Consider the following 27,642-nt stretch of genomic DNA (forward strand, 5'->3'; position numbering starts at 1 on the left):
ATACAATTTATGAAAGATAGCAAAGACTGAATAGAAAGTTTCTTGCCTGACAGGGGCTGAGTGAAGGAGGGTATGCTGCAGCCAGGCCCAGAATGCCCAGGACAGCCTACCGGACCTCTTTCATTCATGTGTTTGCTGAAAGTAAATAAGAATTAAATATCATTTGCTTTGCATTATTTCTCTTTGCACAACGAAGAGACTTTTAGCTGCAGAATATGACCAGCAATTGCTTACAGCGCAAGAAAGTTCAATTCCATTACTTACAACACCTGAGCTGTCTGTCTATCCAGAAACACCAGACACCCAGACGGAAAACTGTATAATTCAAACATCTCGACTTTTCCAAATATCCATATGTTTGATATCATGAAGACCAAATTTACCACTTGAGTGACCTACTTTGCCACTTTTTATCAGGATATTTGCAGTCATGTGGACAGTCTTTATTTTTTAATAACTCCTTGTCTACTTTGGTTTAGTGATGATGGTTCAGCAATCATCTGGAAAATTCAGATGTTGAAAGCCCCCCACAGAAAAGAAACTTAGTCAGGAGGAAGAATCAGAGCTTGAGGGCTATCAATGGTCCAGTGGTTTTGTCTATGTTGAAAAATTGTTTAACTGTTCATTTCTTTCCACTTCCATTATTCTGAAAATTATTCTCACAAGAATTATTTTTTCCAGTTTGGGAATAGATACACAGACTAGGTGACTGGCAGAATTGAGATTCACAATATGAGTGAAAGATTCTAATGCTTGTAAACCCAGTTTAGTGTGTTTGGACACAGAGGCTCTTGTGACATCGTGATATATTTACAATGGGAAGATGAGTAAGGCCATGGTAACCCTGAATCTCATTGCTGTTAAAAGGAGGGGTGGTTAAGTTGTTCATGTTCTACAAACAAGGGTGACTTACAATACCTTAGAATACCTTATCTTAGAACCCACCAGAAGCTCTCTTGCAGAGCCCATAAGGGCCAGTGGTCAAGGAGAGCTATCACAAGGGGTGGGTTCCCCTAATGACAGAGTCACTCTTAGACATGACACCACTGACACCTCTGTTTTCCCATTTTGGTCAGGCCCTAGCCTTTCCAAAGTGGACATGTCTGTTGTTATAGTTATGGACTGGCAGTGACTATTTTGAACTTCTCTGCTCTGTGAAAAGGCCAATACTATGGATGAGCCACTGACAGGTTTTCTCTTCATCACCATACTTGGGCCTCTACATTAACAGATACCCTCTGACCCAACACCCAATCCTGCTAGAGTAACTCTTACCCATGAACCTTGCTTAAGAGTACTATTTATTGCTCCTATATCCCCACGATTGGCCACTTCATTGTACATTACAGAGTATCTTTGTACCTATGTGGGCTCTGGGGTTCAGAAAATGAACATTTTCTTTAACTTGTTAGTTTTCATTGCTTGGCAATTGAAAATAAGTCACATGGTGGTAGACCACTTTTTATCCCCATTTTATTTCAGGGCTTGCACCAAGAGCTAGTTCTGAAAACTGACTCGCCGTGATACTAGTGCTGATAACTGGGAAGATCATTCAGTAGTACTTGCTATTATACATTTTGGTGATAACTACCAAGGTGATAGCTTAGGGAGGAGAAACATCTTCGAAACACAAGAAAAAGAATCCCTGCTTCTTCCTCTTCTCATTTTTCCTCTAGACTGCTTGTTGACAAATTTGATGACTTCCACTCTTTCATCTAGGGTGAACTCCTAAAATTGTTACACCAAAAGATTAGACAGAAAACTTTACAAGAACATATGAAGGCCCGACTGTCTTGCATACTGTGAAACTATGACCTGATAACTTCTGGTAACTTCATTCTTATCTTGTAGCTCAAATCTTTCTTTGAGAAAAAAAAAAAAAAAAAACCCGAAGGAAGGGAGAAAGAACCAAGTCTTAAATTAAGAGATGACCTGTTTACCTCTATGTGAAAATTTAGTCATTAAGAATATCGGGGCTGGGCGTGGTGGCTCATGCCTGTAATTCCAGCACTTTGGGGGGCCAAGGCGGGCAGATCACGAGGTCAGGAGATAGAGACCATCCTGGCTAACACGGTGAAACCCCATCTCTACTAAAAAATACAAAAAAATTAGCCAGGCGTGGTGGCAGGCACCTGTAGTCCCACCTACTTGGGAGGCTGAGGCAGGAGAATGGTGTGAACCTGGGAGGCAGAGCTTGCAGTGAGCCGAGATTGTGCCACTGCACTCCAGCCCCTGCGACAGAGCAAGACTCTGTCTCAAAAAAAAAAAAAAAAAAAAAAAAGAATATCAGATTCGTGATCTTTGAGCTCGTAACTAAGGTTTTGCAGGGCCTGAGAAGCAACAGGATAGCCAATTCCACATAGAAATGGATCTTGGTTTGGAACTGCTAATGTCACCACCTAGGAAGGCAGGAATCAAATTATTCAGTAGCTGCACCCATGCAGATTTTACTCTGAAACTGAATAAAAACTCAATTTTTATAAATTGGTTATTACAATGCTGACAATGGTAGTCTCAAGAAACGAAATAAAAGCAGCAACTGTACTCAGACAGATCAATTATTCAACAGATGACAGTGCATTATTTTCATTTCCAAACATGTGGATTCGAATCCATTTAAAGCAAGTCTCCACGACCCAGTACCCCATTCTCTGAGTGAGCTATGCAAGCCCCCGGGAATATTTTTCTTTTTTTTCAAAACAGCATTTACTGGAAAAAACAAATGAAGCAGATGAATATTCATAGCATGAGCAATGAGAAGCAGGTAGCAGGAATTCACTAGTGCTCCACTTCACAGAGGTCTTTCTCTTCAGGCCTGTGCACGTCATGGTACTACGGCTGAACGGAAGTGCTCCTTTTTCACTAACTGATTAATGTTCCCTTGCAGGAGCTTGGTTACAATATTACAAGTCAAGAATTTGCAAGATTAAAGTGTCTGTTGAATTAATTAACTGCAAATCACCTCCAGTAAAGCTTGACAAGCTCCAAGATGTTTCTGTAGAAAAAGAAGGGAATCGATAGCATCAGCAATAGGCAGCTTTGTGACAGTGGAGACTGTATTTCTGAGTGACAGCTCACTGCTGCCTTCCCTCCTCTTACAGCAGGAGGGATTTACATCTTTCCACAGAGCCCCAAGCCTCCGATTCAGACCGTGGAAAATGTTTCACCCCAGGCTTTCAAAATATACTTCAGAAATCCATTTCCTCTTTTATGTACAATGCATTAGAAAGGTTAATAAGGGAAGTTGAATATTTTAATTTTTTGAAAGAATGATATAAAATGACATTTCTTTCACTAGCTTACAGGTCTCCTTTTTTTGGTTATGTTAAGGTGTGTTATTTCTCCCAATTTCAATAGAATAAAAAAAATCACAAAGGGCTCAGCAGAAAACCACAGGTCAAAGGTTAATTGCTAAGTGAATGCAACAGCGCTCAACACACAACGTGCTCATTTTCCAGACTCACAATGGCAATGCTGGTGTTAAGATGTGTTCTACTGGTGTGCGATCAAAATATGAATTTTGATTACAATCACAGAAACTCAAACTATATTTTCAACACATTTAGTAGTGTTTTGGAACTTCTTGATGAATTAATCTGAAATAATTAAAGGTTGATTTGATACAGCTCCATACCGGAATGCCACTAGAACAGGTAAATTAAATTAGCTTAACTACATCTCCATCTGATAACATTTGTAGTACTTAAATGAAGTAATAATTTGATTAAATCCATTTTAATATAAATTAAGCAATTGAGAGGAGGAGAAGGTCAACAATTTGGTAGATGGAAATATAATAAAAACACAAAACGTTATATTTTCTGAAATTCTTTTTTTTTTTTTTTTTCTTGAGACGGAGTCTTGCTCTGTCGCCCAGGCTGGAGTGCAGTGGCACGATCTTGGCTCACTGCAAGCTCTGGCTCCTGGGTTCATGCATTCTCCTGCCTCAGCCTCCCGAGTAGCTGGGACCACAGGCGCCCGCCACCATGCCCGGCTAATTTTTTTGTAGTTTTAGTAGAGACAGGGTTTCACCATGTTAGCCAGGATGGTCTCAATCTCCTGACCTTGTGATCCGCCCGCCTTGGCCTCCCAAAGTGCTGGGATTACAGGCGTGAGCCACCGCATCCGGCTTATTTTCTGAAATTCTAATAACAGGGTAGATGACATACTTCAATTACTAGCACAAGAGAAAATTTTGTGTCAGTACTGTGCTGGTAATATTTGCTTAATATTTTGATTAATTAGTTTTGATGTTGATTTGTTTTGTTAAACAAGATCTTTGCTTAGCAAATATTATATCAGTAATTATATGCTTCTTTTTGTCTGGTCCAATGACTAAAATAGCAATAATTGTAGTAAGGAATGTGGTAATGGTGGCATGAACCTAGAGATCATGGTAGCTTGTAACATTTATTAGGTCAACTCTTTTATTAATACATAATGTGACTCGTCAAGGAACTTGAATTATTCTGTACCCATAAAAGTTAATATGCTTTCTTCTCTCCTTTCTTCTATTCCTTAGAGGGCCAATGGGTTTATATATTCCCTGACCAGAATTATTTCACATAAGGAAAATTAGTTATACAAGTTAATAGTGATCTTTAACAATCTGCTCCTTACATATGTGGGAAGCCAATCACTCAGGGCCACATTGCAGGAGAGAATGCAATCGGGTCCAAAGCCAGTGTGGGTTTCCCCAGGGAGCTGGGGCTGACTGTCCTGACTCCTGACTCCTGAAATTGTCATGCAGCACAGTGCTGCTCTTCTGGGCATCAGAGGAAAGGCTTTAGAGCAACAGTTCATGTTTATGTCGGGAAATTTGTAATTCCTAAATAACCAGTATGCTGGAGAAATACAGTAAGTGAAGAATGCTTTCTTGAAAAATCAGAGAAGTCACCTATTGGAAAACTCTTCACTTTGGAGGCTCCCAATTTCATGCCTTTTCTTGAAATAAGTTCTCAAGAATCGCTCCAAAGTTTATCCAAAAATGATTGTTTTCAATCAAATACTATGCACCAAGAGAGTATTTCAATTTTTTTTGTGTTGGTGACATTAATTTAAAAATATCTAGTGTTGGCGAGTCATATAAAGAAATTATAAAATTACTTTTCTCTTTATAAGCAGTCATCTAGTGTTGATATTTTTTGTATTGGTATTGTTACTTTATGTTCATCATCATTTTTTATACGTTAATTGTATATTGTGAGGCTCACCTGCCACACAGTGGCATTTTGGTCAATAACAGACTGCATATATGACAGCGATCCCATAAAACAATAATACTATATTTTTTACTGTAACTTTTCTATGTTTAAATACACAAGTACTTACCATGGTGTTACAGTTGTCTACAGTATTCAGTACAGTAGCATGCTGTACACATTTGTAGCCTAGGGACAATAGGCTCTACCATATAGCCTAGGAGCGTGGTAGGCTATACCATCTAAGCTTGTGTAGTGCACTCCATCACACAATGATGAAATTGCCTGACGATGCATATCTCAGAACATATCCCCATCCTTAAGTGACACATAACTGCATAGTCTTAGAAAAGCTGTGTTTCTTTCTTGCTTCAATATGGAATTAAATACAGATATTGAGAAGAGAAGAAGCAGTGTGGCAGAGTAGAAAAGAGTAAGAGTTGATGTCAGAAAACTATGATTGTGCTGCTAATAGCCAGACTGTGAGCTATTTCAGTGCAACTTTCCTTTTGTGCTTGACTGTGCATTGCCTAGCCATACAAGTTGTAGAGGTCAAACTTGCTGAATAAATGACTCGGAGAAAATAAAAGTATATTGTGTAATCCTGGTCACAAAAATTATCTGTTCTTTTTGGATCTCAGTTGTCTCATCTATAAAATAAAGTGATAAAGCAACACTTAGATTTATTTTACATGCTATTTCCTAGAAAAATCAGTGACTTCTAATTTTATATAAATTCATAAAGATCTCTTAAATCAAAGTAGGAAGATAGCTACTTGTATTTTAATACACTACATTCATATTGATCATTGAAGATTTTTTAAAAATAAACACCAGGGTTGAGAAAATTTTTGGTTTATTATCAGCTACCTTTTTAGTATCAGTTCAGACAACACACACACAGCTTACTAGGCAACAATATCATTGAATGGGTTACAACTCTGTCATCTTGCAGACCTTCAGACATGCTATATCTAAAGTGAGAAGGGAAAGAACACATCAATTATTTTATAATTCAACAAATATTTGGTCGACACTTGCAGTATTATTGGCATCTAACACTAAAATAAGGTTCCTAGACTTATATGATTGTTCAAGCTAGTGGTTTAATAATCCTCTTAAATATTAAATTTTGTGACCTGCAAGATATTAAATAAAATTTAGGGAAAAATTATGGCAGTGAAACAGAATTACCTTATAATTTAAAAACATCACTTCAAAGACTTGTTAGATCTTCCTTCCTTCCTTCCTTCCTTCCTTCCTTCCTTCCTTCCTTCCTTCCTTCCTTCCTTCTTCCTTCCTTCCTTCCTTCCTTCCTTCCTTCCTTCCTTCCTTCCTTCTTCCTTCCCTCCCTCTCTCCCTCCCTCTTTCTTTTCCTCTCTCTCTATCTTGTCAAAATGCCAAAGTAGGTAGTGGGGTTTAGTTTTTTTTCAGTCTGCTTAATTGGATGAAAATAGCTTACACATATAAAATACAAGAGACATGGCATCAGGTTAATTTATATTTATCAATCACTTAATTGAATACGTAGTGGAGCCATAGGAGGGGGACAGTTGACTGGAATGGAAGAATAGCATTTATCTGCCTACTATGAGTTAGAGTTAAGGTAAAATTTAGTTACAGGTGATAGAGACTTCCATTTCCCATCGACTTTTACATTTTCAACTGTTCATTTTGAAGGACATCTTTGACTTTTAAATAAAATTTTCTTGGAAAAATTTGATCATCAGACCGTGATTCTGCTTCTTCTGAAGCCTTGCCAAATCATGACTAGATGTTGTGGGAGGAGTCACTGGGCTCCCAGAAGTCGTAGTTGTTGAAAGCTGTGCTCAACCCTCAGCCCCGCTGTTTCCTAGCTGTGGGACCTTTGGGCAAATTGCTTGACATCTCTAAGCCATTTACAGATTTTGTCATCTGTAAATGATGCTTAACTCACAGATGGCAGTAAGGACTAAATGAAACCACATAGATACAGCTCTTAGTCCAGCACTAGGTACACAGTAAACCATCCATCGTGGTGAGCTACTCTCAATATGGGAGATGGAACCGTAAGAAAGTCTATTGGGAAATGAAATAACAAAAAGCAAAACTTGATTTAGGCAGCTTGTTTATGACATAGGCTGTCAGTATATTACGAAAATATTTCAAGGACATTAAGCCATCTCTTGTTTAGCAGAATATAGGCCTCAAGGTTGACAAAAGCTTTACATTTGGGGGCTAGGTCACTGCCTGCAAAATATATATATATATATATATAAATGCAAATGACTGTTTGGCACTTCTTCCATGTGGCTTTCTGCTGTGAGAGCAGGCTGCTTGCGTGCTAGCCTAATTGCTTCAATTAGCAAAATTAAATGGCTCATTATGTTTTTATACAATTCCACCCACATTCTGCAGTTTTACTTTAGAATGAGTAATGATACTGTCGAGGCTGTTGATTGAGAGGCTTGCGACGTGCCCATTTTTAGGACAGCAACTAGACAAGACATATGTCAACACAGAGAGCTCTGCAGTGGCCTGATGCTGCCACCCAGGTGCCTATGTGAGGAGAAGGGATGCCACTCGAATGCTCAGGGCATTTCATGGCCTGTTACAGGTCCAGACAAGAGTCTCAGAAATGGGGGATAGAGTGGAATCGCCCATCCTCGGCCATTTTGAAACACTGGAGCATCAGGTGGGAGAAGGAGTGTTATGAGTTAGAAGCTGACACAAGCGATCATTTTGATTGTTTTCAAAAATGACATTGGATTGCCGAGACAAAGAACATTGATCTGCATCTGTCACTGAAATTATAGGAATGATCACCCCAGTCCTCCTGTGTTTTCACCACGTGCTTCAACCATCCTCTGAGCTATAATCTGAATGACAGTATGAGCTATTTTTAAAAAGGCTTTAAGGAATTCTCCTTAGCACATAAAAATGCAGGCATCTCATCCAAGCTTTATATAGAAACAGCAATGGCTAATGGCAAAGATATGTGGAAAATGCAAGGGAGCATATATTTAGTCTAGAAAATGGTTCATTAGAAAAAAATCTCTGGATTCTTGTCTAAACATTGTGTCAGAACTTGTTTCCATTCAATGGCATTTGGTATATTTAAAAGCAAATGTGTAACCTTACACAATCCTGGTAAGGACAGAAGAGGTTTTCTTTGCTCAATTCAATCTGTTCAGAGAAAGAAACTTTGAAGTGACACAGAACTATTTTATTCAGCTGTTTAAAAGATGAGATCCTTCAGAAGTGATAAAACTCATTCGAGCTAAGAAGTGCTGAATTATATTTAGGTATTTCCAACTGAAGTTCGTAAGTGTGTTGGTCTTATAGATGGACTGTAAGCTTGGGTTGGTTTTGAAAAAGGAGTAGGAAAATGCTTCTTTTCTAAAAAGTTTACGTACACTTTATATGCATAACATACCACTTTATATGCATTCAAAACAGTATATACTTTATCCTTTTCATCTCCGTTACTTTAGTTGGAAAGTGTGTGTGTTTGTATGTGTGTACATACATATACAGGTATGTATATATACATATATGTATGTACACACACACACTTAAAAGGCACATATTTTTAAAAAACAGCCATTGAGTTTTCAATTATTCTCATTCACTTTTAATTGTTCTGTGCAATCACTTCCTTTACTCATAGAGCAAAATAAATTGGGCATTCAGAAATTAACAGTAAAATACTTCATTTTACTTTTATCTTCAGATTATCTTTTGCTAATACTTGAATTATATATTCTTGCCATGTCAGTAAGAGAATTTATTATATTTGTTGGGTTAACAGCGTTTGTCATAAATGAGTAGTAACTAAGTGTCCACAGAGTCAATACTACTGAACTAGACAGTATGTAGTTAAATAAATAAGCAAAGAGGATTTAAAGGACATAGTCATTTTGGGAGACTAAACTTTGACTTACATGGAAAAATTATTTCCTTTTCTTTCACACAAACACTTAAAGTGTCACTATGGTTAAGATACACACACACACATTATATATATTCATTAAACATGGTTTCATATTTAGAAATGCAAGTTTAAAAGTAAAACAAATTACAATGTTGTTCCTTTAGAAAATTTCCTGATCCTATGCAAAAAGTGAGTAAGAGCAGATCTCCCTCTTAAATGGCATCAAAGTGGACTAGACCCAGAAAGGAGCCTGCAGATAAGGAACCCAGCATTTCCAATATTTTCCTTTGGGATTCTCCAGTTACTGTCTGCGGAGGGTTTAATGGCAGATTGAAAAGGAAATGTTAGAATTAAAATATAAATACAAAAATTAAATTTTGTTTCTTTGTACATTGACAATGTCTCTTTAAATCCAAATACTTTAAACTCTCTGTTATCTGTGCATCTGGAAAACGAATAAAAGTTGTTATTACCACAACAGTCTGATGGCAGTGTAGTGCTTCCTGAATCGTGGAAGCAAGGCTAAATCATGATTTATCTCTAGAGTAAGTTGTTTTGCTCTTGTAATCTTTTGAAAGGTTGTAATTCATCACATCGTGGATATGTTCTTTCCTTAACAAGAATTCATGCCTAATTAAAACATCATAATCTCCAAAGATGTGGGATAACAGAGTATTTACAGTATTTGGGAAATCACTGAAAAATTCAACCTCCTTACATTCTCTTGACTGCCAATCTCACCTCCAGGTCAAAGCACAGTACATCATTTTTAATTGACATAGTATTCATTCTGACTCTTAACATGTTGAATGAGGGATCAAGTTGAGAAATAACTTAGAACTTACATGATTGAAGCATGATGGGGCCTGTTGGGTTTGTGTTGATTGATTGACTCTATTAGATTGGAATCTGTGATTTACTCATAGAATCAAAGGTACAGTTCAGCTGAGAAACTCAATTTCCAAAGATCATCAGTTAAAAGTTGTCTTGGAAACAATGAAGCTAATAATTCAAGGTTCTGCACAAAAGTGAAGAATTTGCCAAAATCATTTTTTCCTTCTACAGTGGGGGTGGAATGTTTTCACCATGTGCTGGCAAGAAGAGCCTTTTCCTGGGCCTTTACTGGTGACTAGGTAATCTTTCCACATCCCAAAAAAAGATTAGTATTTTTTAGTGGAAATCTTGCTGGGAGGATCAAATCATGGAGTACTAGGAAGTATGTCTACTTATAAAAATTGTCTATTTTTTAAAAAAAATTGATTTGGGGCTTTGTACCAAAAGAAGTCCTAGGTTGAGCCCTCTGTTACTTCCTGTGGATGTCATCGTGGGGATACAGTCTCTGGATGACACACCCATTACAGGTGGTGGCTAGAGAACTGAACTACTTTGTGTGAATTAGTCCAAATAATCAAATAATTAAGTTAAACTTTTTTCTTTGTCTTTTTTAGTGGTTTGACTAATACTTAATCTATCAGTTGGGTTAATATAAAACCAGGGAAGGAAGTTTAAGACATCTTCCACTGTGGTCAGGTTTGTTATAATGGATGGATGAAAGTAATCATTTACATCTTTGATTTCCTGGGAAACATTGGCCAGTCTTGACAAGCCCTTTCTATTTAAGCTGATTCTCTCTTCACCTGATATTCTGATAGCACCCCTGGCCAGGTTCCTGGGGGCACCAACTTGCAAAGTAGGGTGATCTTGCAAGAGACAAATGTTTTCAATCTGCTGAGGCAGGCTGATGGAATTTGTGGACCAGTTTCTGACATCCCAAGTAATTATGATGCTTAAAGTATTTTAAACGATTCCAGGTCTATAAAAAAAGTGATGATGCCTATGTGTATACCCTATATTTTTCATTACAAAAATATTGAAATAATCCATGAGTTATTCCACTCTGCACCAACTATAAAAAAATACTATCAAAGTTTGACCGGCACTTTTAATGCAACGAAAAGCACCATGACCGAGGACACTGAGAACAGAAAGCAGGGAACGTTTACTTGCTGTACGGAGGTATTTAAAACCCAGAAGCTTGTTGTAAGAGTGCGACTTTACAGATGATTCAAATACAAATCTTAGCTGGATATAGTGATAAGCCCTCTCTCAGTTCAGAAGGGTTTTTTCATAGCATATTCATTGCATTTGTCTGCTCATACTTACTAAAAAGTGTCCCAAAGCCTCTAAAAGACACATCACTTTGACCTTGGATTGGGGGGAGGAAACGTCTGTACACAGTGGAGAACTTGATTGCTCCTTCTCTCGCCTGCTTTTAGGGGGCTCATGTCACTCATTCTCAGTTGTTTGGGGCTTCCACGCCAGTCCTGTGGTTGGATGGTGTTTGGCACTAGAAAGGAGTGGCACGGCGTCTTCCAGAGTCGGCGTCTGCCTGTGGTCACACAGAGCCACTCATTCTGCGTCTGGAAACAGATCCGGTTCCAGCCCATTCCTCTGGCTCGCGCCGCACTCCCGTTATGTCCCAATGGGCGCTGCACATGCCTGGGAATCAGACTCTCATTTTGCCTTTTTCCCCGCTTCCTCTTTGTGTACCTGTTACATTTTTGCAGTTGAATACTGAATCATGATTACTATTTAATTTACATCATGAAGTTATTGAGCTCCTTGGTCTTGTCGAAAGCGTACATGGGCTGCATAGGATTTCTGTCAAAAAGGATGTTCGCAACTGAAAATTTAAAATATAAAACAAATCCTGAAATGTGTAGAAAATGAACCACTCCATCAATGCTAACACATGTGTAAACAACATTTGGGTTTGCTGTCCATTGGATAGGATTTTCACACATGGTATGGATTTCCAAATGAGAAAATGGTTTATGAATTCTTTTCTAAGCAATACTATTTTTTTTTCTCGAGGGATATTTCTCTCTTTCTTTGTTTTTATATTCCTGTGGGAATCAGAGCTTTGCATCTAGAAAAGTCACCTAAGCCTTTCTGACAGAGGACTGGCGTAACTTGTGTGTGTTAGTGTGTGTATGTGTGTATGACTGAATCTATTTTTATGGAAAGATCAGTTAACGCCATCAAGACACCCTAATGATTGGAGGCAAAATTTTTCCATAATAATAGTACCCTCTGGTGGGTGCACCCAAGACCGTGCAGGAGGAGTTTGGTAGCAATGGAGAGTCCTACTAGGCCAGTGTCATTCTTTCAGGTGGAGTCAGAGACTCTCGGGTGCAGCTGCTTTGGAAGGAAACCAGCCACCCCCAGCCGACAGGATCAAATAATAATGGTGATGACGGTCCCACTAGGAACTTCACAGCTCACTGCCCTGCTCTAGGATGAAGTGTCATTATGGCCACAGCCCTGCTGTCACCCCTTCATCTGGATGTTGTGGGTCCTGCAACTCCTTTTGCTTTATAAAGTGGTTTCATACTCCAACCGCTCCTGAATAAGGGCATCGTCTTTGTACTGCAGCCTTGGAGGAGATGGGGAACATTCAAAAGCTAAAATAGCCTTTCGGAGGCTTCGGTCCAAAACATGTCTCTCCCATGCTGGGTACCTATTCCTGAACAAGTCAATTTTAATGACTGATTCTTCAATCCGTGGTGGGCGAGATGATGGGGTGGATGGGGCAGTGGGCCTCACTTGAAAGACAGGTACACACCCATCCCGCTCTGCGAATTTCTGATCGCGGTCGCTGACAACACTGCGGTTGTTGGAGATGGACCGTAGGGTGCTTGTGGCCACGTCTGGGGGCAAAGTGAAGGCAGCGGCTGGGTCCTCACAAGCACAACTTGGTGACTGCCCGAATCTGGGTCCATTGGGATGAAAGAAGGCATAATACATCAGCATAAAAACAACACCAGTTAAAAAGCTGCTGAACACCACACACAGCGCTGGAATGGCAAATGCGTCTGCAATCTGGGGAGCCTTGTAGAGGTACCAGAGGGCACTCAAGGCTGTATTTTCCAAAAGGATCACAAAATAGTAAATGAATAGCCTGCAGCGTGTCCTGCCTTCCTTGACATTGAACCAACTGAAGATATAGATAATCCCCACCACCATGTCGAACACAATCTCTTCCCATTTGGTGATACAGAATTCTGTCTCACAGTGGACGATCCAGAAGGTCATGATGCACCAGTGAAGGACGATGAAGATCCCAAAGTACAGCTGGAAAACCGAGGCAAAGAGGGCAAATGTGATGACCCTGGCGGCAATGGTGAAGAAGTGCCAGCAGAACTGGATGATGACAGCCATGTAGCTGATGGGCTTCTTGTCATCTCGAGAGTCCCGGAGGGCCTTCTGGTAGGAGGCCAAGGCCCAGGCCAGGGACACGAGGGAAGCTGCTGCTGTGAAACCTACAAAGGCAAACAGGAAGACAGTCTGTCAAAAATCAGTTGCAGCAATGCCCCCTGGAAGTCACACAGAGCTGGGGCTTGGGGGAAGGCTGGCTTTGACCTCAGCAAAGACTCTTAATTTCTTTGTTTTTTTTTTTGGAGACAAGAGTCTCACTCTGTTGCCCAGGCTGGAGTGCAGTGGCGCAATCTCGGCTCACCGCAAGCTCCGCCTCCCGGGTTCACGCCATTCTCCTGCCTCAGCCTCCCCAGTAGCTGGGACTGCAGGTGCCCACTACCATGCCCGGCTAATTTTTTATATTTTTAGTAGAGACGGGGTTTCACCATGTTAGCCAGGATTTTCTTTGGGTTTTAACTCAGCTGGGGATCCTCGTATCTGTCCTCTCTAAGGCTCACCCATATGGAGAAGTCATGAAGCTAATAGGAATGCTACTCAAACCCAGCATGGGTGTGAGGCCTGGAAATGGAGTGGAGTTTAACTTTCTCTATTTAGTGTAAATGGACTAAGGAGGTAGTTTTGTGAAGTGGGAAAATAACCATGGACCGGAGGCTGTCAGAACTGGGTTGCTGCTTCAACTTTGCCACTTACTACCCTCATGACCTTGGACTATTGTTAAAATAGGTGTCCTCATTTATAAAGTGGGTGATCTCCAAAGCTCCCTGTCAGCTTTGTGCTTCCATGATTGAAGGGGATATATAATCACAAGAAACCAGGGACTACCTAGTTTATCTTTCTGCTTGTAAGCAGAATTAAATGTAGTTTACTCACAAAAGACAGTTTATGCGTGCTTAAAAATAAAAGGTGTCTGTACAACATCCTTGGCAATGTTTCTTGTGATACCTGGTGCACAGTTTGTCCTAATGCAATCTGGCACTCTTCCTATAGCCTTTATCTGTTCCTTACTGCCTTTCCCATAAAAGAAGACATGTCTGCTCCCTGTCTTCCATCTCTTAGCTCTTCATAGATTAAAGATTGTGCTGAAGTTATTTTTCAATCACTTCTCTTATTTTATCATTTTATTGGCCCCATTTGGTTGGTATTCCCTCTAAAAGTAGGCTTCCAAATGTTAAAAGTCATTTTTATTGTTTTCCTCGACTCTTGTTCCACCTCCTGTGTGGCACAGTTCATCTCTATGGTCCAGATGTGGCCAGGGCTCACCTAAAAACACACTGGCCTCCTTTAGGAGAGAGCTCTTACAGGAAATTCCTCTTTGTTATGGAAATGGTATGCCGATCTGCATCACAGCTGGCTTCCTTAATGAGCTGAACCAAGACTCACCAAGACTAAGAATGCTCTCATCTATTTTAAAGTCTAGCTGGCTTTTTCTTCACCAAATCTATTATTAATCATAACCAGTCCCCATCAAAGCCTTTCTCTTCTTTTGGAAATAATAGAAGATATGTTGATTGCCAAGATCTTATAATGGAATTGGTACTTTATATTCAAAAATATTTTTATAGAGAAGAGCTGTTGTCTATGATCCTTGAAAAATGAAAAGAAAGTACTGTTGTGGAAAAAGCCCACACTAATTGACAGAAAATACATTCAACCCCAATAATTATTTCTGATACATCCTCCTTGAGTAAGGTGAACTCCAAAGAACAATTATTGATAAGGAAAATATTTTCCAAGAGCCATTTCTCATATTTCCTCCCAATAAAGCCAGCAGAACAACTAGACATGCTACACTGGGACCTTCAGGTTATTCTTTTCTTTTCTTTTCTTTTCTTTTCTTTTCCTTTTGTTTTCTTTTCTTTTCTTTTTTTTCTTTCTGGCTAGCACAAAAATCTTTAATTGCTGTAAGTCACAGGCAGCTGCGGCGCTATTTATAGGTCAGTTAGAGACCAGTATACAAAGGAGTTTCTGATAATTTAATTTCTAAGCAACAGAAAACACCGACATCAATTATAAAACAAATTCTGGAGTGAAAAGAGGGGGAAGGAGAAAAAGTTTAAAAAATGACAAAGAAAGGTGAGAGAAATGCGAAATAAAAGGTAATGGGATAATGACTATGCGAACATCTTTATTATCAGTTGGGGATCTAAGAACAAAAGGTTGTGCCGTTTTAATTTCGACGCCTTTGTAGGGCATAGAAGCCGCTCATATCTCTCTCCTTATGTGTACCATTTGCAAACATGTAGCTTCTCACTAGACTATGCTCTCTTTGTGCTTTTAAACGGGGCGCCCAGCTCGGTTTCTGCCTGGGAACGCCCCTCCCCTTACTGCCCGCCGGCCTCCTTCAGCACAGCTGGGGCACAGCGCCGCCTTCAGGAAGATAACTGCACTGTCGGTCAGGCTCGGGCCAACCGAAGCGGGGTTGTCCACGGGGTGGTCAGAATGGTTCTACCAGTTTGCACAGGAAGACGTTACTTAAGGCTGCTTTCCAAAGCAGTGAAAAAATAGTAAGAAAACTTTAAGTACACAGTATCATGAAATGATGATATGATCTGTTGTCAGATTTAAAAGAATAAAAACATTAGCCTCCTTCAAATCACCCTGTAATCTCTACCCCTTTTACTGCGTGTCCTAAAAGAGTAAAAAGAGTGATTCAGCCTGCGTTTGACACTCCAGGAACTTAAGATGATACTGTAGTCGTAGAAAAATGAAGGCTTTCTATCAGCTTTGCTCTCTCTATATCTTACAATTTAAAAAATCTATACCAAAGGGAAATTTCATGTCCCTGTGATACCCCCTTTATGAATTCTCTGCTTTAGCAATTAGAATTTCTCTTCTTCCTTTGTTGATGATGATGATGATGATGATTTTTTGAGACAGAGTCTCACTCTGGCTGGAGTGCAGTGGCACGATCTCAGCTCACTGTAGCCGTCACCTCCTGGGTTCAAGCGATCCTCATGCCCCAGCCTCCTGAGTAGCTGGGACCACAGGCGTGTGCCACCATGCCTGGCTAAGTTTTGTATTTTTAGTAGAGAGGGGGTTTAAACATGTTAGCCAGGCTGGTCTAGAACTCCTTGCTTCAAGTGATCCTCCCGCCTTGGCCTCCCAAAATGCTAGGATTTTAGGCGTGAGCCACTGTGCTGGGCCTTCCTTTGATTATTATTTACTTTTTCGTCTGTTTAACAATTGATTTTTATAAGACAAATATATGCTGAACAGAAAATATGGGGTCATATTCAAGTTAAGACCTTTACAACTTCACAAATTCACAACTGCCACAGAACACTTAGTTCTTTTGCTCTTTATACAAATAATATGAGCTCAGTTTTTTCCCATGCCAAGACAGACTTCCTCAGCAAGGCACGGCCTTATTCTTAGAGTTCTCTGGAGCTTCTGATGTGCAGTGGCACAGTGCTGGAACACAGGACTCTGAGCACTCCTTTAGCTATTAATGTGTATTTTAAGTTGTTATTTGAAAATAATTTCAAACTTACAGAAAAATTATAAGAATAGAAATATTATATTGAACATCTATATTTCATTTGCCCCAATTGTCAACTGACTTTATCGTTGCCCTCTCTCTGTCTCTCTCTCTCTCTCACCCATTTGTGATTAAATGCATACATTATGGTCGTTTACCCTAAAATATGCCAGTGTTTATTTCCTATGAATAGGGGCATTCTCTTACATAACCACATAAAGTTATCAACTTCAATCAATTTAACATTGATACGGTACTTTAAAAAAATCCACTATCAGTATTCTAGTTTCACCAATTGACATTAACAATGTCCATTCCAAAATTTTTCTCCCCTATACAGGGTCAAGTCTAGAATCAGGTACTGCATTTAGTTGTTGTATTAATTCAGTTTTCTTTAATCTGGAACATTTCCAAATGCTTTCTTTGCCTTTATGACACTGACATTGTTTGAAGGGTATAGTACTTGAAAATAAGAAAAAAAGAAAAAAAAAAAGGTGTTCCTCCTTTTGGGTTTACCTGCTGCTTCTTCATGGTTACATTCCTAGGCAGGAATATGTAAGTGACATTGAACAATGTATTTTTTCAGCATCATCAATATACTAAAATATGAAGTTTCCTTCAGTGGCCCCAGGAAGAAATGTATAATGGGTCTGTCAGTCTTTTCTTTCAAAATAATGGATAGTATATCACTCATGAAAACTTGCTGCTAAGATCAAACTATAAAAACAGCTACAGGGACTAAAAGGGATTATATATGATTTCTTAAAATGTGAAAATAGGTGATAAGACCTTAGAGCTTACCTAGTGCAATAATCTTATTTTATAGAAAAGAAATTGAGTCTCATTTTGAGAGGTTATCTTCCCTCTCTCCTGCCTCCCATTTATCTTGGGTGAAAATTGTCCTTCTCCAAAGTGAACCCTCCTGCTTCCTAAACAAGGGCTCTAACAGTTAACCTGCCTTTCTCTGGATTCCATCTCTTCCTCTATAAGAGCGCCTTCCCCAGATCTTACAAACATGTAACGAGCCCCCTTCATCCCAAGAAACACCATTCTGTGATTTTTTTCTCTCTCCTGTTCTTTATTTCAGATGTGTCTCCTGTTTTCCCTCCTGTTGTTTCTTGTTCCCCCATTTTGGTCTGGTTGTCCTTTAGCTACTGGCATTGCTTGGGATGCAGTCCTCAGTCCTCTTCCCTTCTCAGCCCTTTTCTGGGTGACCTCGGTCATTCCATGTCTTGAATCCAACAGACAGCAAATGCCCCTCTGGACTCCCAGCCTTTCTGAGCCCCAGAACTGTGTGTCTGACTGTGAGACCTGAAACCCCATGGGCCTACGATGAAATACCTGGAAGCAATCTGGCTGTAGGTGACAACATTTGCTTTCTCGTGGAAAGAACACAATTCTTCTTCACTTTATCCCCCCTGTTGCTAGTGTAATGCCCTTCTCAGAATTAGAGAGAACATGAATTTCCAGATAGGTGGCCACAGTTCTAAGAAAAGGATTTTATGTGCAGCTTGACTGAAATGCCATGTCCAAAGTCATCCAAATCCATGTGTTCATAATGTGCACCATTTTGGGGCATTGCTTCTGTCACTGAACTGAGTCGGGCTGAACCAGATGTCTTTGCTTTCTTACTATATCACAGCCTGACTAATTAATCTGACTTTGAATACAACAGTTCAATGACCATAAAGTTGGTATGACAGTTTATTCCATCATTTTGAACTGATTATCAAATAGATATGCATGTAGAGAGATTTTTTTTTGAATAAGGGTGGTAAAGGAATTTGGAAGTATTATAATCCAAGAGTTTTCATTTTGAAACTCTAGACTAGGAGATAGCTACTTCTAGCCCTTCAGATTTGTGCATCTGAATTATTGTAGGCATTGCTGAGTAAGCCAGAGGCTAGTTTCTCAGAAGATGTCTAAGATACTTGTCCATTTTCAAAAAGGATTTTTCAGAATAAGGGTTATGGGTCTAATACTAGCTCATTAGCAAATTAGCATTGCAAGGGGAACTGATAGAAATCAATATGATGTGGTCCAAGTGCACAGCAAAATTCTGAATTTCTTCCCTCTTCTTTTTGCTTCTCATGGGTGTATGTTCCCTCTAGGGCATCTCTCTTCAAGCCTTTGTTTTCCTCCCCTTCTTTCCCCTCCTCCCCTGCTTTAACTCTGCTCTCCCCTATTTCCTTTTCTTATTGAACATAGTATGGAATGAAATTATTTAAAAAATAGCTGTATTACGTGAACCCAGGAGGCGGAGCTTGCAGTGAGCCAAGATCGCGCCACTGCACTCCAGCCTGGGCGACAGAGTGAGACTCTGTCTCAAAAAAAAAAAAAAAAAAGTTGTATTAATGACATGTTTGGTGTTCCCCAAATCTAACTACACATATGTTCTTAAAGCACAAGTAAATCTCAGAATAAGAAAGGAAGGTACTCTATTTAAATGCCAGTTGTCTGCTCTAACTATTCTTTTCTTTACCTTTGCTCTGATTCCTGTGGCTTTGCTCCAAATTCAGATTCGATTTCAAGGCTTCCCACAGCGCCCATTAAACGGACTCAACATCACTAAACTCTGCTTTTCATCACCAGTAAATTGTTTTCCTATAACCTTCCTCTAATTTGTGTCTAAAAGCAGTTTAAATGAGAGAGGTAGAGAATTCTTTGTATTAGGATTATAAAAAAATGATAGCTTAGAGTATGGTTGAGAGCGGGTGTGTGCGGTGGGCAAAAACTCTATCATCTCAACTTATGCATTATTTCCTCTTGGAAATAATGGATAAAGGGTTAATGTCAGTTGTAAAACCCTCCGTGAAAACATTATAATCTGAGTCCCTTTGATTTTGAAACCTCTAGACTAGGAGAGGGCTATCTCTGGCCCCCAGATGTAAATTGGTTCTCCCCACAGACATGTTTCCATACCAAGTACCCATTCCCGTTCCTTAAGAGCATGGATCCCAGTTTATAATTATGCTTAGTTTTGTGCTTGTTTAATTATTGTATTTCTCACTACAGGGGGTCTTTTAGGCAGGGATAAATACCTGTTTATCTTTCTGTCCCCTTGAGCATCGCAAAGTGCTTAACATATATTCAGAATTGGCACTTAGAGGGAAAAGAAGGAAGGATGGAAGGAAAAAAAGAAAGAGTATTCCAAACGTAGAGCCAGAACCACAGAGAGAATGAAGTGTTCAAAAGATTTGCATGATTCTTTATTGTTCCTCTCTTCTGCTTCTTTGCAATTTCAGCTTGAGCTGCAAATGCCAAATCACTGTGTAATAAAATCTGAACTCCTGTTGTGTTGTTTGTGGTCTGGGTGTAAACAAGAATTCGTGGAAATCCCCAGAGCATGCTTTGTAGGATGTACAGCCTAATTCCCTAGATGGAAGAGGCTCAGTAAATTAACCAAGTGCTCGAATTCTTTGATTCTTCCACGAAGAGAATGAGCCTGTCTTTTTCTTTCTCCCTAAGGAGGCCATAACCTTCCCCTGTGACAGGCAAGCCAAATTTTGCACTCTCAGAGAAACTTCTGGTCACTGGCCCACATTCACAACCAAATTGCAGCTGGTGAGAAGGGCTCTTTTTTTTTTTGTTCTAACTTAAAAATTTACTATCATGAACACTTACAAACATAAAAAAAAGCAGAGAGAATAAAACAACAAATGGACCCTTCATACGGAATCAACTAAAGGGCTCTCGTTGACTTCTCCTTTCTCTTTATTTCCAGAGTCAGAACGACTGTGCTGATGGCTGGGACTCTCTCAGGACAGCTTGGAAGGTCCAACCTGGCAGCTCTCTGGGCCCACCGGAGCCTTCCTGCCTTGTCTTGTACCTGCCTGTCTGTGCTCCAGCCACACTGCCATCTCTCCATTTCTCAAATGCTACGTAAAGCCGCATTCTCTTCCCACAGATAGAAAATGCTGTGCTCTCCCTTGAAAATCCTCTCTCTCCAATGAATTCCCACTCATTCCTCAGTTTTCAGTTGAAGCATCATTCATTCTTTCGGGAAACCTTTTCTAGCCCCTAACACCCTGCATCGGTCCTAACATACCTTGGCATGACTGCTGTAGCTCTGTATCTGTGTGGGTACTGACGGATGTGACCCCAGGAGGGAGGGTGTGCAGCCTATGGCTCACCACGGTATCCCCAGCACCTGTCTCTCTGCTTGCCTATTAACTTTTTAAATTAGTGCATTTTCCCCTCTCATTTAAAAAAAAAAACTTTAATTTTTTCATTTGTATATACTGACAGAGCACAAGTACAGATTTCTTGCGTGCATATGTTGTGTTGTGGTAAAGTCTGGGCTTCTATGTGTACCCATCACTCAAATAGTAAACATTGTGCCTGAGAGGTAATATTTCAGCCCTCACCCCCCTGCACTCTCCTACCTTTTGGAGTCTCCAGTGTCTATTATTCCACTCCATATGTCCACATGTACCCATTGTTTAGCTCCCACTTGTGAGTGAGAAAGTGCGGTATTTGACTTCCTGTTTCCGAGTTATTTCACTTAGGATAGTGGCCCCCAGTTCCATCTATGTTGCTGCAAAAAACATGATTTCAGTCTTTTTTATGCCTGCGTGCTATTTCCATGGTGTACATGTACCACATTTTTTTAAATCCAATCCTCCTTTGATGGACACTTAGGCTGACTCCGTATTTTTGCTACTGTGAATAGTGCCACGATCAACTTACAAGTGCAGGTGTCTTTTCAGTATAATCGTTTCCTTCCCTTTGGGTATGTACCCAGTAGTGAGATTGCTGGATGGAATGATAGTTCTAATTTTAGTTCTCTGAGAAATCTCCATACTGTTTTCCATAAGGTTGTACTGATTTACATTCCCACCAACAGTGTATAAGCATTCCCTTTCCCCCACATCCTTGTCAACAACTGTTATTTTTTTGACTTTTTAATGAATGAGTATATTTGCCATACAGTAGCTTTTCTCTTATCATTTCCCTGTCTTCCCAACGTCATTGCAAACATCTTGACTTCCCTTTTTCTCTCCCCATTTCTTCATCCTTTCTGTTGATTTCAACATTTTTATAGGAAATTTAAAGTATCTTCTCACAAGTAGTTTTAAGAATGGGTGATTTACAACATAACCCTACTACAGAGGTGAGATGATCACATGACCATTCATTACATATATATCTTCTCCTCACATTCTCACCATAATTTTTTCCCCTAAAGGCATAGTTTCTAAATAAATCAACTGACTAACAAACACAATGCTGAATTTTAGATGGCAGTATAATATTGATTTCTTGCATTCAAGAAATTTTATAGTTTCTTTAGTGCATATGAGGCTTATAATCATAGACAAATTAAGAAGCGACAAGCATTTGTTGGGCCCTTGCTTTGTGCATAGTGCTATGTTAGGCAACTACAGCCTTTGTGCAATTTAAATGTCATAATAACATTTTGAGGCAAGTATTGTTTTTTGCAAACAGGGAAGCAGAACCAAAGAGAGGTTAAATGACTTGCCCACACTCATGTAATTAGCAAGGAGAACAGGCATCAGAAGTCCTGCTTCCAAAGCTCTGTCCACCACCATGGATTAGTATGGTTACCTTCACCAACAACCGGAGCATGAGACTCCAAGTACAGGGAGGTCTCAAATCTCCCACAGTTCACACTCGCGGGGTACATGGCAGGCTGTGGAGGACCCTGGAGGTCTTTAACCCTTGCCCCCTCTTTAGGCACCTGCTCCCTAATGGGCTTCCCTCACACTAATTCCTGTAGGCCTATAGCAACCATTTTGGTGCCAAGGCCAAAGGATCGATTTTGGATTCTTTTCACAAAATGGATCAGAGGCACAAGCACCTGGGAGGAAAGCCATGCTTTTCTCCTCTTTGCGCTTTCTGATCTAAAAGAGGCCTCCCAGTCTTCTTGGGTTTTTGCCTTAGAAAAGACAGTTCCATATTTGAGTTAAATCATATGATCTAAGAGTAGCAGGTCACAAAATGAATATTCAGAGCCAGAATGGTTTCCCATTTCTGCAGTGTGTTTAGAGATTGCCTTTTAGTTACAAGTATAAAAGCAGTAGATCCTCTTGGCTGGAATCATAGCTAATTAACCTAGTTGAAGGAAGGTAATAATTGAAAAAAAAACTGACACACTCTATGCTCATATCTTTGCTGAGTGCGGTGAAGGGAAGGAAGGTAATACAAGCTCCACCGGGTCTAGGGCTTTCTCAGTATCCCTGCACTGAAGCCATTTTATCTCTGTTTTAAACCTTGTAATAGTTCTGATTAAAAATATTTAAATGCCTTAATATGTTTAGTTTTGGTAGGGATATACTTTCTTTTGGTAATCCATTTGGAGGATTTCTACTTCTTTGCAAGGCAAATTGTAAGGCTGCTGAGGGGGTGATAAGGAAAACACTGAACTGAAATTAAAAAAAGTTTTAATACAAAAAGAGTTGAAGGAAGTTGTTGGTAGAAGCAAAGTGTCTCTCCTCCTTGTTGAAAAATATGGAAGATTATTTCCTTCTGGTTGGGAAAACATATCTCAGGTAATCTCACATAGCTCCATTCCATTATAAAATTTAGTGTTTTATTAAAATTTCTCAAGAAGACAAAGATTTTAAGTGTGGGAATTTGAAAACTATCTAAACAATACTTTCTTTGAGAAAAAAATTCTGTAAATGGGAGAAAGCAAGAAGGCCCTCTTCTTTGTTCAGTACTGCATATTGTGTGATTAATTTTACACTAAAAATAAAATGATGATACGATAAGTAACCTGAGATGCCCAATAGAATTAAGTTTTTGTTTAGGGTAAGTTTATTTTCCATCCCACGTTTAAAAAAAAGACACTGCATGATTTTTTTGTTTGTTTTTTTGTAGCTTTTCTGCTTTCAGGGGCAGGTGAGAAATGAAGAGGGAAACATGGATGGAGACAGGAAGACAAGCTGTGTCCCTTTCTAACCTGTCCATGAATGACATGGCTAGAAAACAGCAAGGTTAATCCGCATTTAAAGATCCCAGTATGCTTTGGGAGGCCGAGGTGGGCGGATCACTTGAGGTCAGGAGTTTGAGACCAGTCTGGCCAACGTGGTGAAACCCCATCTCTATTAAAAATACAAAAATTAGCCTGGCGTGATGGCACATGCCTGTAATCCCAGCTACTCGGGAGGCTGAGGCAGGAGCATCACTTGAACCTGGGAGGCGGAGGCTGCAGTGAGCTGAGATCATGCCATTGCACTCCAGCCTGGGTGACAAGAGTGTGTGAGACTCCTTCTTAAAAGAAACAAACAAACAAACAAAAAGAATCCCAGCATGTAGCAAGCAAGCATTGCCATGTGTCTGACTTTTTCTCATTTATTTCTCACAGCACTGCTTCTTCAATGTAAATATTTTGTCCATTTTACAGATGAAAACACTGAGGATTAGAGAAGTGAAATAATCTTACCCAGGGGTGGCACAATTTTTCTGTAGAGGCCCAGATATATGTTTTGGGCTTTGTCGGCCATATGGGTCTCTGTCACAAGCATTCAGCTTGGCTGTTATTGAGAGAACACAGCCATAAATACTTAAACAGATGGAAAAATAGGAGGTGGGCTGGATGTGGCCCATGGGCCTCAGTTTCCTGGCCCCTCACTCATTTCACTGGTGGACACATTTCTAACATGTAACAGAAGCAGGATTTACACCCACATTTTTCTGACTTCGAAGTCCTTACACTTTTTCCTATATGCATCAAAACATTTTAGGCCAATTGTGAAACCTGGTAACTCAAAGAAACCTTTTTAGATGAGTAGAGTGTGGGCATAGGTGGTGCTGTCTGCATGAAAGCCCAGAGGCATGGTGGCCAGCCAAACAACCAAACAAACCTATGGAACTTCCTGGTGTCAGCACATCCTATACACAAGGTGGAGTCTGGACGTGAATAAGCCTCTTGAAAAGGGACTCTTTCCACCTGTGGGTATCTGTTAAGGACCAAGGTGCCACATCTCGATACACTTCCTGATTATTTCCAGGACAGCAGGCAAGCACTTGCAGAGTGAACAGGCATGATAGGTTCAGGCTGGTCCCCTGAGCACTTCATTCTGCTCCTATTTGTGGGAAGGGCAGCTCTTCCACCCAGCCTCACTCCCAACCATGCTGGCCAAAGCCTCTGAGATGGAAATTAAGCTGTTCCTCCTTCCTAGATGTCCCTAAGGTGCCTTTGTAGTCTGCCATGCGTGTGAATTTGATGGCCCACATGCCATAAAACATCCGCAAGCATCACTAATATTGACAGTTACTGGCCTATTTAGGGGAATGTGTAATGAGTGCATCCCTGAGAGAGTGAGTCTGCATCCCTGGGGTCCGTAATCAGGTGTAAATTCTAAGGAGAACTACTCTCCACTCACCCACATTCAGAGTTATTCATGCTTCGAGGACTTGGAAGGGGGCCCAGAAGATGAGAAATGGTGACACTCACACTGCCTCACACTGGGACCAGGATAAATGAAACTAAGGAGCACAAGACATGCTTTGGCGGCAGGTGTTGGGGTAGGTGGCACAAGTAGAGGCAGTGCTGGTGTGGGATGTTCATGATCACACAAGGTGGCACCAATATTTGCATTTGTGAACCTTGAGACCTGAAGCCCTTTTCTGGTAGGAGAGCTGGGAGTCTGCTTAAATGAGTCTCTGCCTACCTGGTAGAGTGGAAGGCAGAAAGAACGCCTGTGGTGGGAGAGTTTCCCAAGGAGAGACCCCAGAGAGAACACACTGGCGTGCCCATCCGTGGAGGGGTGTATTGGTAGCTGTGTTCCAGTGACCTGCGGGTTGCACTCAGAAGGCCCAGACTCAGATCCTCCCCAGTTTTTCCTCCTCTCTCCATCCCTCTCTCAATTCTTTCCTCTCATAAATGTTTATTGAACACCTACTAAGTACCAGGCACTAAGGACACAAACATCGTTCCCTAGAGGACCTGAAAAATCAGCGTGGAAGACAGTCATATTTGCAACATACATATTTACAGCATGTTGAGCAGAGTGTAGAGAAGAGAGAACCTGTGCACTAAGGCTTGGTCCAGGAGGGGAAAGGCAGCTCAAGAAGAGATGGGCACAGGCCAAAGCTTGCAGGTGTGGCTGAGGCTGGCCTGGGTGTGTCTGAGGCAGGGCCGAGGAGGGTTGGCCAGAGGAGGCAGAAGGCTGTGGTCATGATATCCCAGACAAAGGGACTCGAGTATCATCCTGAGGCAGTGGCACCTGAGGCAGTGGCACCTTTGGCAGCAAGGTGCGTGTACGTACGTGGCAAAGCGGGTGTACGATCCCTGAGTGGGCAGAGTGTGCCAGAGGGAAGGGGACCCTCCAGACAGAGGCGGGAGGTTATCTCAATACTTGGGCGAAGATGAGAGTGAGGGTGGGAAAGCAACTTCTGTGGAGCTCTAGAGGATGCAGAGGTCACTTCTTGAGCTGCGTGCCTCTGGGCGAGTCACTTGACTTCACCCATTTTTCATGGATTTGAGTGAGTTAGAATCAGTGACACCATGTGTCCATTAGAGCACTTTATGAACAGAAAAGTTTCTCTGTAAATATAATTGGCCATTCTGAATCCTAGCTTTGCTTGCAGTTTTCCCCTCCCCACTCCACTCCCACTCTGGAGCTTTTCAATGCCCCGGGATTGAAGGAAATTTTATTGGAGGAAGTTGGTTTGAATAGAATAGCATGACAGAGAAAGAATACAATAAAAGGTACAAGCTACAGAATAAATATTTTTTTCTTCCTTAGAGATATAAAAGAAGTGCTTTTGACAGGATAATATTTTTAAAAATCAGCTCAAAGTATGAGGAAAAATACTGGCCATTATTTACCTGTGCAGAATGTGTACTTAATGTTATTGGCTTAAAGCCCTATGCAATAGAGGCTACTTTGTTGGAAAAAAGGAAGGGCGAAGTCGAAGCTGTTCCAGGATTTGCAGAGAAGTCTGAGACAGAAGCAGGTTTTAATGGCTTCATTCCTCAGGATTTTCCTGAACTGTGTACAAGAAAGGAGGGCATGGCCCAGCTCATAATATAGGGTCCCTATATGTGGGGGTTCCTCCCGATGCTGAAAGGAAGCAGAAAGGGAAGGACTTGGGGGTAGGGGGCTGGTTGGGGGAAGGCAGAAGGTAGAGGGAATGCCTGTCCAAACCCTTCTGAGGTCCTAGGACCTCAATGGACACTTCCTTTGTCTGCTTTTGATTGCTTATGTTTCCTGGCTTCATTCTGCAAATAATTTCTGGCAGAAATGGATGCCCTTTAAAAATACCTCACCCTTTACACACAGTAGCTTTCTCTAAGGATCTCGAATATAGAATTGGTTCCTTGGCCTGCGGGGTTCAGGGGGAGCAGGAAAAGGGCTTTTTATATGTGTCTGGGGTGGGAAGGGACTGGAACCGTGGCTTCTGTCCTATTTTCCAGCGTCCCACCCCCTAGGTTGCTTCATTTTTACTCTGTCAATACAAAGAACGTGGCTTGCTGCTGGGACTATTTAATAATGCAGCAATAAATTGCGCTTTCAAGCCCAGCAATGCTTTTCTAGGTGATTTACAAAAAACAACTCAATACCCTGAGGACATGGATGGGTAGCATTCTCTGCTCTAATGGTTGGACTGGCTGGGAGAAAGCCCACCGTGTGAGGATCCCAAGGGCTCAGAAGTGGCCCAGTCTTCTCAGTCACCCTTCTCATCGCAGGGCACGGGACCTTAGGGCATCACTTGGCATGCTCCTTTACACGCTGTCTCTGGGAGATGCTCAAGGCTTTTGAAAAAGGAAAGAGTTTTTCCTGGGGAAGACAGACTATGAGAGCATCTAATAATATGATGAAGATCACTTTGGAGAGGAGAGTAACTCGCTGCTCTTTTTC

General features: G+C 40.7%; 1 protein-coding gene and 1 long non-coding RNA gene across 4 annotated transcripts in view; one reads left to right on the forward strand and one right to left on the reverse strand.

Annotated features, from left to right (window-relative positions):
* Window positions 1-983: 983 nt before the first annotated feature.
* The window catches only part of XKR4 (XK related 4), a 419,899-nt gene continuing 393,240 nt past the window's right edge, over window positions 984-27,642 (reverse strand). The window contains exons 3-4 of one of the 3 annotated variants that reach the window (XR_009214762.1): window positions 11,278-13,436; window positions 984-2,995 (exon numbers count right to left, since the gene is read on the reverse strand). Coding sequence is in view for 1 of the 3 variants with exons in the window: in XM_058443748.1 (XP_058299731.1) it covers window positions 12,490-13,436 (947 nt within the window). In the remaining 2 variants the exon portion in view is untranslated. Of the gene's footprint in view, window positions 2,996-8,758; window positions 13,437-27,642 lie in introns of those variants that run through there. The other 2 variants (XR_009214761.1, XM_058443748.1) reach the window with 2 other exon arrangements.
* Window positions 15,762-20,781, forward strand: LOC131384181 (uncharacterized). Its single transcript, XR_009214766.1, has 2 exons — window positions 15,762-15,836; window positions 20,535-20,781. It is a non-coding gene; the product is annotated as an uncharacterized LOC131384181 (long non-coding RNA).

Source organism: Hylobates moloch, unplaced genomic scaffold, assembly GCF_009828535.3.
Source record: "Hylobates moloch isolate HMO894 unplaced genomic scaffold, HMol_V3 SCAFFOLD_9, whole genome shotgun sequence".
Taxonomy (NCBI): Eukaryota; Metazoa; Chordata; class Mammalia; order Primates; family Hylobatidae; genus Hylobates; species Hylobates moloch.